This window comes from Sander vitreus, chromosome 5, assembly GCF_031162955.1.
Source record: "Sander vitreus isolate 19-12246 chromosome 5, sanVit1, whole genome shotgun sequence".
Taxonomy (NCBI): Eukaryota; Metazoa; Chordata; class Actinopteri; order Perciformes; family Percidae; genus Sander; species Sander vitreus.
Genome location: NC_135859.1, coordinates 26705198 through 26720786, shown reverse-complemented (window position 1 = coordinate 26720786; position 15589 = coordinate 26705198). Strand labels below are relative to the sequence as shown.

General features: G+C 37.8%; 1 protein-coding gene across 1 annotated transcript; it reads left to right on the top strand.

Annotated features, from left to right (window-relative positions):
- Positions 1-5838: 5838 nt before the first annotated feature.
- On the top strand, positions 5839-14745 carry LOC144517750 (uncharacterized). The gene is made up of 8 exons (XM_078249872.1): positions 5839-5861; positions 6565-6722; positions 9106-9289; positions 11063-11206; positions 11518-11651; positions 12683-12894; positions 13831-13937; positions 14688-14745. The coding sequence occupies exons 1-8, from the start codon at positions 5839-5841 to the stop codon at positions 14743-14745; spliced, it is 1020 nt and encodes a 339-aa protein (XP_078105998.1).
- Positions 14746-15589: the final 844 nt, after the last annotated feature.

The window sequence follows — 15589 nt, the reverse complement described above, 5'->3', positions numbered from 1 at the left end:
TTTGTTTTATTATCTTGTACATGGTGGCCATAGAAACAAGAATTAGCAATACACATGCTGAATATCTAGGCTTGTGAGTAACTTTACTATGAACAGTTTTTAGGTGATGAAGGTCCCAATATTTACAGATATGTTTTAAGATTCCTTGTGTTTGCTTTACTTTTACCCCCTTAAATATCCAGCTCGAACCTGATCCTCTGTAGAAAGTGACACCAAATTAAGCTGGGCAGCTGTTAACTTTATAGTGTCCTCTTATTGAGGTCCATTTCACGACCTCTATATCACTTTCCCCTCAACTGGGTTTTTGTGTCAACTGCAGCACTTTTTTTTTACAACTGCAAAAAGACATGTGACATCGCCACAACCTTTGAAGATCATACTTGGCATGCAAGGACATGGTTGCCACACCACTGGCTTAGTTTGTCTTTCTTTAAACTGAGGATAACTTACTTATGCTCATTTTAAAGGAAGAGGGACTATAAATAAAATATGTACAGTATGTGATCACTAAAATATTTTTTATTTTCTATCACACAGCAACACGGTTATTTCCATTAGTAAGCACTGTGTCTCAGGAATCCATGATAGATAATACACAATGACATAATGGCCATTCTCCCTTTACTTCATACTAACCTCGACGGTTTTTGCATTGGAACTGCAGGAGAGTTTTTTGTCTGCCTCCCCAACCACTTTAAATGTGAGGTTACATCAAGGAAGATATTTTTAGTACCCAGTACTCGCAGCCTTTATCTTAGTCAGCACTTACTTTTCCAAATGTACAGTACATGGTGTGCAGGGTGTTAGTTAAGGTAATCTAAGGCTGAATTTATATCGTACCTTGGACGTGTACATATATATATATATATATATATATATATATGCTTTAAAATATTTACACAATACAAAAAAAAATGGATACCAAAAAAGTACACAGATTAGAGTATGGGTTATGTATTGCATATGCAAATATATATAATTTAAAAATAAATAAAAAATATATATAAATACAAGATGTTATGTATACATTTGACAGAGGATATAATCATAACAACAACAACAATGTTTGAACTTTCTATAATATAGACTTAAATGAATGCTCTTTTTCCATTTCCTTTAATTAAAAGTATATATTCATGTGGCTGCAACTTTATTAAATATTTATTATCAAATCCTTTCCTTTTTCTATGAAACATCTTAAAACCTTACTTAGCAACACAAATACCCAAGCCACAATCACCGTCCAACGCCTCAGACACATTCCAGAGTATATCTTCTCCCACCGTAAAGGGAGATGACGTGTTAAGGATCACTAAAACGCCTTATTGTTATGACTTGTGATTGGCAGGAAAGTCTCCAGAGACAGCTGCAGGAGAGCTAGTGTGTCATCGGCTGGACAGGCTCTCTGGCATGTGAGCGTTCCAACGACTCAGGAGAGTCAGCTGTCTGAGGTCTTCCCTCACGCAAGACCACCACACTGTACTGTGACGTACGTCACTCTTGTCTGACTGAAATGATGGAGGGTCACCTTCAGTGCCTAATGCATACGATGAGTATGCTTCATGCACATTTTCTAAACTTTCCTGAGGTCCCTCAACCAAAAAACTAAAGGTGAGGACATGTGTTGCATTAACACCCATACAATAACGTCACAGGCTTATGATCAAATGGCAATACTTCCATTTATACATGTACTCTAGCAAACTTTCTGAGGCTGACTTAAAGGAATACTCAGACATTCTGGGAATTATAGTTGTTTCAAACTCACAGCAGCAAAGTTCAAAGACAGCCGAGTCGTGTCGCCTAGGCATTTGAAGAGCCACCTGGCATTTGTTCAGATTTATGAGTGTGAGCTCAGGATTTTTTTAAATGCTGCATGCATTCACTAGACCCAGCTGTTGGTAGAGAAATAGCATGTATACATAAGTTACATAACTTTTTTTAAATAACATCTTATCTTCTGATGTGTTAAATACACACAAACAAAAAAAGGACAGTTATGAAGCTGTTGGAAGTGGAAGTGGTGACTGAGGGTAATTGTTTCGCTTTCTTCCAGGCCATCTCTGTAGAGTACTGACAGCAAAAAGATGGAATTGATATAGATACTCTCATTAGAATCTGGGTATGATTGCAAACACGCTTTCCCTAAAAGAGAACATGTAGCCTGAGAGCTCATCTCATCACTACCATGACATAGATACTGACAAGATTGCAGAAAAAACTCGGGCTCACCACCTGTTCCTCTGTAAAATGTCCACTGGCTGCTGCATAAGATAAACTGTTTAGTTTGCCATCCATATATACTTTGTCACTTTTATTTGACGCACTGCTTTTAGAATTTAGAAACTACTTTTTTATTTGTACTTCTTTTGCAACACGGTTCCTCACTTTAAATGCCATGTGCACTGTGCCCTAAATGATGCCTGATTCATGACAGCACCCCCTACTTATTTGGGTTTCTGACTATTTTATTAAAAAAGGTTGAAGCATTGATTACATTAGAGTTTTTACCACAAAGGGATATTGGACCATAAATGATCAGATGTCCACCATAGATCAACATGATTTATCTATGACGACTGCAGCAGGTTGTGAATATCCAGTAACCCACATCCACTGATATGTTTTACTTTTCATTTTATTACATTGATACAGGTTTAAGGAGGAAATGCAGATACTTTAGGTGAAGGACCTGTTTATGGTCCAGAAGACAGCCTGTCAGCAGTTTTTTTTATCTTCGCAGACCTAAATAAACCCTTGACCTCCTAAAAATTTAGGATTTTACAGCCAAATGACTTAAGGGGCTCCAGACGGGCGGGTGTGACAAGGTCACGAAACTGCCAGCCAAGTGTTTGGGTCTCAGTGTAGATTCTAGGAGGGTTATGTTCAAGACCTTGCATAGGAGGAAACTTTAATCATCTCAGTAGGTCATTTGGGGAAGTCTCAGCTCCTCATACCTGGATAATTAGACAGATCTAATTATCTGTCTTTATTCCTCAAGACCTCGGACTCATCTCTTGCTGGATTACTCTGAAGGCCTCGCCGACAGGAGCACAGCAGCTGCTTCGCCTGGTGTGTATCTATCTATCTATCTATCTATCTATCTATCTATCTATCTATCTATCTACCTATCTACCTATCTACCTATCTACCTATCTACCTACCTATCTATGATTTTTATTCCTGCAGGGGTAATGCTCAAACTGAAGGATAGAAAAGTCAAATATGTTTATTACAGTACCAGACCTTACATCATGAGGAATATTCTTTAGAAATAAATGGAGATAAATGGTAAAAATGGGACCAAATTCCAGGAACTAAAAAACAAAAAAAGGTCAAGTCAAAGATTACAGGTCTTATTGTGACTTTAAAAAAGCTTTACGTAATCAGTGATGGAGAAAGGACTCATATAATTTACTTAAGTAAAAGTAGTAATACTACATTATGGTGCTTTACTGTAATGTTGTAGTAGGTCGGGGTGGAGATCATTTTAACTGCTTGATATACAGTTGGGTAGTTTACATAATCTGTAACAATGCATCATATTTTATAAACAGGTCATGTTTTGTTTGCAAAATCTTTATCTGAAAGGTAACTGTAGCTGTTGAATAAATGTAGTGTAGTAAAAATATAAATCTGAAATTTGGTGGAGTAGAAGTATTACAGTAAGTATCATAGCATGGAAATGTACAATGAAGTTACAATGAAGTAGCTCAAAATTGCTCTTCAGTACAATGACATGTACTTAGTAACTTCCAACCACTTTGATTAAATGGTGTAAAATGAGGTGATTTACGGTAATAAAAATCATTTTTTGAGAACTGTAATGTATTCTACTTTTGTTAAGTAAACTAGGTATAAAAGGAATCAATCTATCTATCTATCTATCTATCTATCTATCTATCTACCTATTTATCTATCTACAGTATCTATCTATCTACAGTATCTATCTAGCTATCTATTTATCTATCTACAGTATCTATCTATCTATCTACCTATTTATCTATCTACAGTATCTATCTACAGTATCTATCTATTTATCTATCTACAGTATCTATCTATCTACCTATTTATCTATCTATCTATCTATCTACAGTATCTATCTAGCTATCTACAGTATCTATCTATCTACCTATTTATATATCTATTTATCTATCTACAGTATCTATCTAGCTATCTATTTATCTATCTATTTATCTATCTACAGTATCTATCTACAGTATCTATCTATCTATCTATCTATCTATCTACAGTATCTATCTATCTACAGTATCTATCTATCTATCTATCTATCTATCTATCTATCTACAGTATCTATCTATCTATAGTATCTATCTATCTATCTATCTACAGTATCTATCTATCTATCTATCTACAGTATCTATCTATCTACAGTATCTATCTATCTATCTATCTATCTATCTACAGTATCTATCTATCTATCTATCTATCTACAGTATCTATCTATCTATCTATAGTATCTATCTATCTATCTATCTATCTACAGTATCTATCTATCTATCTATCTATCTATATACAGTATCTATCTATCTATCTATCTATCTATCAGTATCTATCTATCTACAGTATCTATCTATCTATCTATTTATCTCATCTACAGTATCTCATCTATCTATCTATCTATCTATCTATCTATCTATCTATCTATCTATCTACAGTATCTATCTATCTATCTATCTACAGTATCTATCTATCTATCTACAGTATCTATCTATCTATCTACAGTATCTATCTATCTATCTATCTACAGTATCTATCTATCTACAGTATCTATCTATCTATCTACAGTATCTATCTACAGTATCTATCTATCTATCTATAGTATCTATCTATCTATCTACAGTATCTATCTATCTATCTACAGTATCTATCTATCTATCTACAGTATCTATCTATCTATCTATCTACAGTATCTATCTATCTATCTACAGTATCTATCTATCTATCTATCTATCTATAGTATCAATCTATCTATCTATCTATCTGTCTGAGTCAGCTAATGAGTCAAAATGTGTTAGTCAGCCCTATAGAAGCCATGTACTGACAACAAAAACAGCAGTGATTACATGGAATTTGCATGTGACCTATCTTCCTGACCTACGTGAGATGAATCACCATTCCATCTGAGGCGTTTCCGCTGGACACATTTAGTCTATAAATATAGGCAACCTGCAGCATCGGTCACATGACAAAAGGGTGAGAGATTTGCAGGAGGGAGCTGACAGGCGCCTTTTCAGACAGTGACATATATCTGGACCCCTGTGAAGAGAATCTGAAATGGTGAAGACTAATGCTTCTGTCACCACTAATGGTGCATTCAGAGTAAAATAGAAGGAAACGCCTCTACAGTAACCAGGACAAGACTAGTACCTCAATCTATTGAACCACGACACATGGTTGACTGTCCCTGGTCTAAAGTCACACCAATGATACAGTTACTTATATGACATTGATGAATCTCATCTGAACCTAAAATTAAGTACATGTCGACAATTCTTTCGGCATGACAGTTGTCAAAAGGAAGCTGGAACTAGGGTGTGTGAGTCTTGGGTTTCAGGGATGGTGGGATGAATCACTTGGGGGTTGGTGGTGTTGCTAAGGGGAGGAGGTTTTACTCCTCGGAGCAGTCAAGTACAATGTCATTCCAAGCGGAAAGCTGTGACAGGCAGTAGTTTAAGGACAGACTGTGGGGAACAGAGCGGCGTGTAGTGATAAAGCCCAGGAGGCCAGAGACCTGACTGACACCTCGGTGCTGCTGTCAGACAGAAGCACACATCTTGACTGCAGACCCTGAGTAAAATACTGAGGAGATAAAACATGGGAGTGTACAATGAACAAGGGTAAGATACGCCATCCTGATTAAGAGCCTGTGGTGAATTTAAGAGATGCAAAGTTGACTTTGAGGCATATTTTCCATCATGTAAATTATGTTATCATTGTTTGTGTAATTGCTACAATATAAATACTTGGAAAAAACAGTGTGGGGATTATGACTGTACATCACATATTTTTATAGTAATCAATGGATTTCAAGTTAATAGCTAATTCGAAATGAAGTATACACATTTTTTATACTTACATAAAAAGTTATACTTTATACTGTCACTTAATATATAGTTTACTTACTGTTTTACAACCTGTTAACATCTCTGTATTACATTCCTATTTACATTCAGTTTATTCATTTTTTCAATTGCTTTACAGCTGTCCATGTGTATACATTTATATATGTATAATTTATTTTAACTTTTGCACTATTTCATTTTTTTTACTTGCATGGGTTTCTTTTTATACAGATTTAATGTTGGAGGGAGCCTGAGAGCTAAGATTTTCATTGCCAACACTGCTTTTCTTTAATCATGCACATGACAATAAAGAACTTGACACTTACAACTTAAAAAAAATTGTATAATCATACAAACGGTATATCTCTGACTTTTCTTAATGATACCATTTGCTGAATAGTTCCCTCAAGAGTAAGTTGTGACGTCATAATCATCGCACATAATTTGTTCATGTCTACTTTATCACCGTGTGCTTTAGGGCAGCCCTGGAGGAACCAGAGTCCCGCCATATGCTGATCAAAGAGAGCAAAGGAGGATCACACCGCCGTCGCCAACCCATGTCAACCCCCCTCGCCCTTCGCAGCCAGCTCAGCAAACTTCCCCCCAAAGACGTCTTCAATGACATGATGTTTGTGGGTCAGTTGCTGCATTTGGTGTACATCTCTGACAAGTAGAGTTTCTGATTTTAACGAGTTAGACCTATTACTTTTAAATGCAGTTTAAGCTGTTCACGTTGTGGATGGAGGACAGAAAAGTAGTAAAGTGCACATTACAGTATCATTAGAGCTGATGAGGAGGAGTATTCTTTAGAAATAACGAAAGTTTGAATAAAGTGTTAATGAAGTGTTACTGTAATGGAGTTTGAAAGAAGGGCCTGCCATGACATATTTATGACAGGTTATGTTGTCTAGGTTAATGTCAAGTTGTCATTGCAAAGACATCGACAGGTTGTATTGTCTAGTTTAATGTCAAGTTGTCATAACACAGAGATTGCTGTCTTCGTTAATGTCAAGTTGTCATGACAAAGACATCTTGGACAATGCTAACTTTGCATTAAAAGTGTCATAATCTACCGAATGACACTTAATGACAACAGTCATGAATACTCAAAATGACTCCGTCATGTTCATGACAGGTGTCATGTCATAATAATGACGCTGTCATGTCACTCTTATGCACACCCCTTCAAATAAAGTGTTACCCAACTTTCATTATTACAGTAACTGTGATGTAGATAAAGATGAAGAACTTTGACAGGAGACAGTTGCAGTTGTTTGAGAATGATATATTAGCTAATCATTAAATATTAATAAAAGATCCTCTTTGGCTTGTGCCTCTTTAACTGACTGGAGCAATTAATGTACAGTAACAACAGTGTGACCACAGTACTCAGTAGTTAGTTAAAGCTGTTTTAAAGGGGTGCTCCAACAATTTAGCAATAAACTTCCCCAAAGTTGGCAAACAGATGTCATGTCATAATAAGGTACCACTACCAACAGAGTCTGCAGAACAACAGTACATTCCCTCCATGCAGAGGCTGGCAGCTAGCCTGACGTCGTCATACTCAGATTCTAGTCAGAATATGAGTCTGATACTGCTCTTCTGGGCTGTGATTATGGGGCGTGTTTCAACCGAACCAGGAAAGAAAATGCCTCTGCCCTCAATTGGCTAGACCTACAACCAATCAGAGCAACGGAGACAGACGTCACAGAAGCTGCAAGTCAAAGGCAGGCTTCGACAGAGCAAAAGCAAAGGGGGCAGTTTCCGTGTCGTGCGGACAGGTGTGGCAATGTGTATACATACGTGATTGCGGTTCTTTGTTCCTCTTTTAAAATGAATGCGCTGTCGATATCTTCTATAACAGACGCGATGGAGGAATCTACACATCTCAATTTTCCAGCGGCAGCCATCTTTGTTGTAAACAAATTCAACCCAAGCGCTCTTTGGTGACATGGTAGATTAGGTTACTGTTGATCATCTGTCCATCATCGTATAAAGCCCGCCCTGACAATTTGATTGGTCCGAACAGCTCTGGTTCGAGCATAGTTGCTCTACAACGGATCAAGTCCAGACCGAACTTCCCGACCTCAAATGTTGTGGGCGGGGCTAAGTTCGGCTGGCATCCAGGCTAGCTGGCAGCATGAACCCAAGCACAGAGAGCTGCTATGCCAAGACAGGATTACTACCGTATCAATAAATTCTGCTGATAGTATTAAAGGGGACGGTTTATCATATTGTATGAGAAAGGGAGGGCTGCTTGGGACTAATCAATTAAAAGGGTAAATAGAAGTGGAAGCACAATGAGGCAGTGAATGTTAGATGTGAATCAAATGCTATGGCATTTGCAATCAGCAGATTACTGATGACTGTACATTTTTAAAGAATGGCGATCATCCCTCCAGCAGAGTTCCAGAGACTTGTTAAGTCTTTGCCAAAGAGCACTGAAGCTGCTCTGGAGGCTCGTAGGGCCCAACACATTACTAGGACAATTCATGTTGTTGTTGTTTTTTTCTTTAATTTGTCGCCCATCTGTGCATTTGCATTCTTATAAATTATTAATATATTTTTTTATATTATATACTCATAATTTTGAGTTCACTTTGGCGATTTTTCATTTTCTTGGATCCCACCTCTGGCTGACAAGGATCACCATGGAAACCAGACAAAACAGCCCAATACTATCGGATCCATGCATCTGTTTATTGCTTCTACCGCATGTAGAGAAATGCAACAAAAAAGAGAAATGAAAAAAATAAATATAAATAGGCCTACATCTTCTACGATCACATTTTCATAACATTTTTTTTGATTCAGTCTGTTGCAGCTTGACATTAGTGTCGTATATTTGCAGTTTAAAGATTCTGTTTCAGGTAATTTGTGTGCACAAAAAAGCGATTTATTTTCCTTTTATAGCAGCACCATAACGATAGGCCTGGTGCTCAGCAGCAGACAGGAAACAGAAGATATGTTTTGATTTGATTGTAATACTGTAAAATAGGTGTCCTTTTTGTGTTGGCAGTTGGGGGATGGACCCAGAACGACCCATCCTGTTTAGTAGAACAGTTCTGTCCTGAGTACAACGAGTGGAGAACAGCAGCACGCATGGTCAACAGTCGTGGCAAAGTGGCTGTGGGCACACTGGATGGCAAGATCTACACAGTGGGTGGGGAAGATAACATCCGTTGTTACAGCAGTGTGGAGAGGTGAGAGAAAGTACAGTTTATAAATGTCTTTTACTAATAATTTGTGCATAACGGTTTTAATTTGGCAATTATTTTTTATCTCAAAATGTCAAACTTCAACTTTCCTCCCATAGTGTTATCACTTTAAGCTCCTTAACGTGAAGGTTTTCTCACTGTAAGAACCTCATATCATCATTGAACACATTTTGTTTTTTTGTCACATGCTCTTTTGAATTTCAAGTTCCAGTGAAACGCAAACATCAAACTTTGACTTTAGCTGTAACTGAAATAGTTTATTTTGGTTTATGATGATTTTCTGGTACAAGGTTATTCAAACTGACATTTCATTACCTCACATCGGTTATCACTGCGGGAGAAAGTGAAAGTAAGTTGTAGCTTGGACCCCTTAACAGTTTGAGATAGCAGCCATATCTTATTGTGATAAGTAAAAGCTGTCTAGCTCTGCTTTAAAGACAGTAATATGGTATTGTGCATTTCTAACCATAACCCAAACCCTGTCCAACCCTCAATACCATCTAACCATCAATATACCATGTGGGTAGCTCCTTACCCCTCCCTTATGCGTACTCCTACTCTTCTCATTTTTTAAAAATGCACAATTGCAAAAACTATCATGGACTTGCTGAATATTATTAAATGAAACAAAGTGAACAATTCATGGCACAGCCACTCTGGGGACTGATGTTGTGATTTTGGTGTCTGAGGGCCCATCCCCACTCATGAGGATAAAGGAGATGGCCAAAATGAATCAGCTTCCATTCATTGCCCTCTGTATAAATATTACTTATAGCCTGAGATAAAAAGCTGATGCTAAAAGCAATTATTTAGAACTCTATATTTGTGTATACTCTATAACTAGATTAGGTGGGGGAAAGAAAGATCTGCATTAATTTGTTGTTGTTTAGATTACTGAACAGCAGAGGTCAGCATTAAGGCAGACATTAGATGTACCTTTTGATATTAAAAACCACAAGCCATCTTTTTTTTGTGAGTAGGAGACACTCCCAAAGCCTCACTCTGCGGGATTTCCCTCATTTTTTCATGTTGCCAGGGCATTAAGTCCTAATATGTAATGCAAGCCAAAAATAAACTCTCTTTTACACACACACACACACACACACACACACACACACACACACACACACACACACACACATACTCTGCTCTGCTCTTGTGTTGCATGTTTTGTACCATTTCCTCTCCTCCTACTCTATGGGATGTCTCAAAGGAGCTGGCACTTCCCACAGACAGCCACTTCTCAACTGAATGCCAGTCAGTTGACCCTATAATGATCATCCCTGGAGGGTTGCAGACCAGTAGGGAAAGACTTGCTCCAGACTGATCAGCTGTTACATAATGGCCTATACCAGCTAGCTCTCAATTTGGTTACCGGACTGCATCTAATCTCTGAGGGGTGGTTAAAGTGCTTATATTCTGGGGAAATTGCTGACATCCCACGCAGCAAAAAAAATAAAAAAGCCTATTAGAAGTGTTGTTTTGTGTGATGTGCGTTTTCATCTAGTGGCCTTGAGCTTTTACAGTAGAGAGGAAACACTGGCAGATGTTTATACAGATGCCCACACATCTCAAATACTTTCTCAGTTTCAATGTGTTCCTCAAAAGCACACAGTTGCAAGCATACAAAACAAAAAATATCAGTTTCTAGGAAAGCTTGTGCCTGTGTTGCTTCTACTCAAGTTGTTATAACCAGCACCAGATTTTCCTTTGCACATACACTTTGACATCCCCGCGCTTTGATCCACACAATGGCAGGTACAACCCAGACACAGACAGCTGGAGTACAGATGTAGTACCCTTGAGCAGCCCCCGCAGCGGAGTGTGTCTGGTGGCGATGGACGGATACCTGTTCGCTATTGGAGGACACGACGGCATTGCTGCCATTAATACTGTGGAGAGGTACTGTACTGTATAGCATTAGTGCTACAAAAGGTCATTTTCTTATCTCAAAATTAACTGTGAATCTTCGCAATACATGAGACTGTGTTCAAGGTATCTCCTCGACGTTAAGTGAGCGTCTTACATATTTCTAGAATGGAAGTAATAATGACTTTAATTACCTGACATCTCACATTACTTTGAAAGCAATTTGAAGTGGCTGACTCAGAGGAAGGAACAAAGACACAATTCATTTGATTTATGCAAAAACATGAATGACTGTCAGACCATTTCTTGAATTGGTTTTGCTAACTGTTGTTTCACTGCTCTAGGTATGACCCAAAAATGAACACATGGAGCAAGCAGACAGCAATGCTGACCCGACGTACCGGAGCTGTGGCGGCGGTGCTGGGGGGACACTTGTATGTGATGGGAGGGAATGATGGTGACATGGCTCTGAACTCAGGTGAGACGTAGAGAAATAAAAGGCCTCAGCCACCCACACATTGTCAAAGTCATTTAATCTACAATTATATAACAGCAAAATCAAGCAAATCCTCACATTTGAGCAGTTGGGACCAACCAATGTCTGACATTTTTGCTTAGATAAATGACTTAAAGGATTCATTGATTCTGAAAATTGGCTTTTCTGACGGTTTCAGCACTTCTTTAATTTCCTATTGGAAAACTCAATTATAAAGTTAATTGCATAATTGTTTTTAATTGTGTTATGTGTTAGATCAATGAAAGAAGCTTAAAGTGATATCAATCACTTATTTATGTGGGAATGCTACTTACAAATAGTCAACTATAGTTAAAAATTGTTATTTTGAGCTTGGAGGCATTTAATAAATTTACTTGTTCCCACCACTATTTGTAAATAAATAAAAATAAAAAATAAAAATCTCAGCTTTCCTTGACAGCTTTTTGATGTGTGGCAGAACTTAAGTCACACATAACGACTAGCTTGACCTTTCATTTTCTGTGAGTTGCCCTTATTCGCATTCACAGACAAACACACACACACACACACACACACACACACACACACACACACACACACACACACACACACATTCTTAAGCCCCCTGACCTTGCCAAAGATAAACAGGGGGCTATGTTGTGCTGCCACTTGTCACTGACTATTTTAGTCTATGAGAAGTGCACGTCAGTGAAATTCCCACAACCTTTTTTGGTTCTCATCAAGTTCATGGGCATGCTAAATGGTTGAAAATTACAAAAAAAATAGTTTTAAAGAGGCATTTGTTGAAAAATAAATAGAAAGTATATTCACATCATTGGTATCTTGCTTTCTGGCAGACATGTTCAGCTTTTTAAGTACACCTAGAGTTGCATTAGATCAATGTACCCTAGATATGTATATAAATATAAACACTGCCTGTCTGTAAGGTAGTGTTACTCATACAGTGTGTGCTGTTGTAATTTATGGTATATATGGCCTCTTATGACTCCTGCTATCCTCGAAATGTCCCCCAGTGGAGCGATACAACCCTGTAGACGGTACCTGGTCGATATGCGCCCACATGCTGAGTCCCAGGGAGAACGCCGGCTGTGCCGTGTACCTGGGACACATCTACGTGGCTGGGGGCAAAGATGAGCTCAGCCTGGAGCTCTGCGGTGCTGAGAGGTTTAACCCGGACACCATGAGGTGGACTCCTGTCAAACGCATGAAGAGCAAAAGGGACAACGTGAGTAATGGATCACTAAGACACATTAGATGTCAGGCCTTCCCTCTGATTTAAGGTCCAGTTTATTTTTACATCCAAATGATAAGAACAGAGACATAATACGACTGACATGACTGAGGGAAGGACATAATTTCCCTGGACAGATTACCTAAAATATTTCAGTAGAGGTTTAGGGTGTCATTACTATTTTTGGATCCCACAGTGTACATTTCTTTCTCTACACAAGAACATAATAACAGGGGAAACATTGTTAACTTTTTTTCCTGGCCAGCCATGGATAGATTGGCAGGTATAATCTTTGTTCACCATTTTATTTAAGCCTATTAGCGTTTGCCAATAAACACAAAGCAGAGATGAGGTCATGGAACCATTATTTGCTACTACTATAATTGCCAGACGAAACATGAAGTGGAACACCAAAGTTATTAAAATTCTTCCTGAGGGGGACATAAATGTCTGAACCAAATTGCATGGCAATCCATTCACTAGTTGTTGAAAAAATGGCAATCTCATGGTGGCGCTAGAGGACATTCAGAGGATCACCAAAATCATTGTCTGGCGCCATGAAAGTATAATATTTAGTTCCAATCCATCTAGATGTTTCACAAAACATTGCTGCTGGTATGTATATCACCAAAATTCCACGGTAATCCATCCAATAGATGTTGAGATCTTTCAGTCTGGACCAAAATGGTGGACAGACTGACCAACATTACTATCAATAAAGCCATGCCACTATCGAGGCTAAAAGGTGTCTTGATAACATATTTTGTGTATTATATGCTAAATATTGAATTTATGCTGTTACAAAAATATATGCAGTATGTGCAACTGGAAATCCCTGGTTTATTTCTGCTTTGCAATATTGAAAAAAATTATTTGTTGATGCCATTTAATATAATTCTTCCATATTCACTCTTGTTTATTTTGCCTCAGATGTCCCTTGTAGTTTTCAATGGCACCTTAATGGCTGTGGGAGGCTCTGATGGTGTCACCAATCTGAAAACAATGGAAGCTTACTCTCATGAAACCAACACATGGAGGTAAGAGGAAAACCAATGCCGTGACATCCTTGATGCTGCTTATTGCTCATTGCTATGATGTTTTTTAACTGGGGTTTACTGTAACAATGACTCATCATTCAAATAATATAGAAATGTTTTTTGTTTCCATTCCCTGTTAATGTGGTTTGCAGGAACCATAAGAGCCACACACCCCAGTAAGGTGCAATTAAATCAAGCTTTAAATACAGCAGTACAAAACATAAAATATATTGTATAGCCTATATCTGGACTAACAGTCAATAGTTTAGCATTAGGATCTACTCTGTTTTTAACAACAGATAACTAGGTAAGAGTGAACTGGATAATTGTATGTATAATCAATTCACACACTTGTGAGGAATTCAAATTATTTACAATTGCACTTATTGTGAAATGACATGTGTAGTGTGATGCTGTAAATGGGAAACAATGTTGACTCTGACGTTGGTCAAAGTCATGCAATGACTTTATGTTAAGATGAATAAGGAAAACAGAGCATAGCCTTATCATCCAGAGTATTAGTTACTCCTATTATTAAAGTCCATCTTGCTATTATGATGCAGTTTTCAAATAAACTTTAACTTACATCCAGACGCTGGACAAATACATGGTGTCACTTTGTGATTCATGCACCAAACTCATGTAAGGCTGCTATGTCATATATATATATATATATGCCTTTAGGCTGCTTACTGAATCTGAGGGCTTCAATGCCTGAGTCTGACTGTTTTCCTCTCCATCTGTTTTTAGACACTTTGGAAGCACGAAGAGCAAGCATCCAGGAGGCAGAGTGGCTGTGCTGTGCTGAGACTCGACATTGCTCATATTATATGAACAGGACAGAGGTGTTAGAAAGAAATAGCCTAATGGATGTACGCCAGGCTCCAGGACACATTGTGATATGGTTCAACAGTAAAGCAGCATAATGACTGAATAATTGAAGAGTTCACTTCAAAATGAGATGGCACTGCATTAAACCTGGCAGCCGCTGTTACAAAAAGACTACAAGCATTACTTTAAAGCACATTATAGGCTACCAAGTTACCATTAAAGTTATGGGTCTCTTTTAATGTCTCGAGCTTACAAAACAGACCTCTTTAATGATGAGATGAATCAGTGGCAAATACATTTCAGGTTGTATTTTTTTCCCCCAAAAACAGATATGTCGAATATTTGGATTTACTGATTGGATTCGGTACCACCATAATTACAGAGCAACCAATACTGGATTTTTTATATATCGGCCTGGCCAATTTATCGGTCTAGCTCTAACCATAATATTAGACAAAATAATCTGGTGTTACACAAAATAATACCACTTGTTAATATTGTAATTTGTGTACTGATTAATTATTGATGATAGAGTAACAGTTATGAGCCAGAAAGATGAAGGTAAACATGGAAATAATGCAGGTGTTAAAGAATGTGCAGGATTTGTAAATGACAGAATACTCAATCTTTTGAGTATTTTGAGTCAAGTTTAACCTTGATGTATTACAATTACAATAGTATTGTACAAGGATGTTTCAAAGGTGAGAAACTCGGGTGGCTGTTGTAAGTGGAGAAAGTGTACTGAATGTTTTCAAAGTAACGTAATATGGCCTGGTAAAATGGCAATGGCCTGGTAAAATGGCAACATGATGCATATGGTG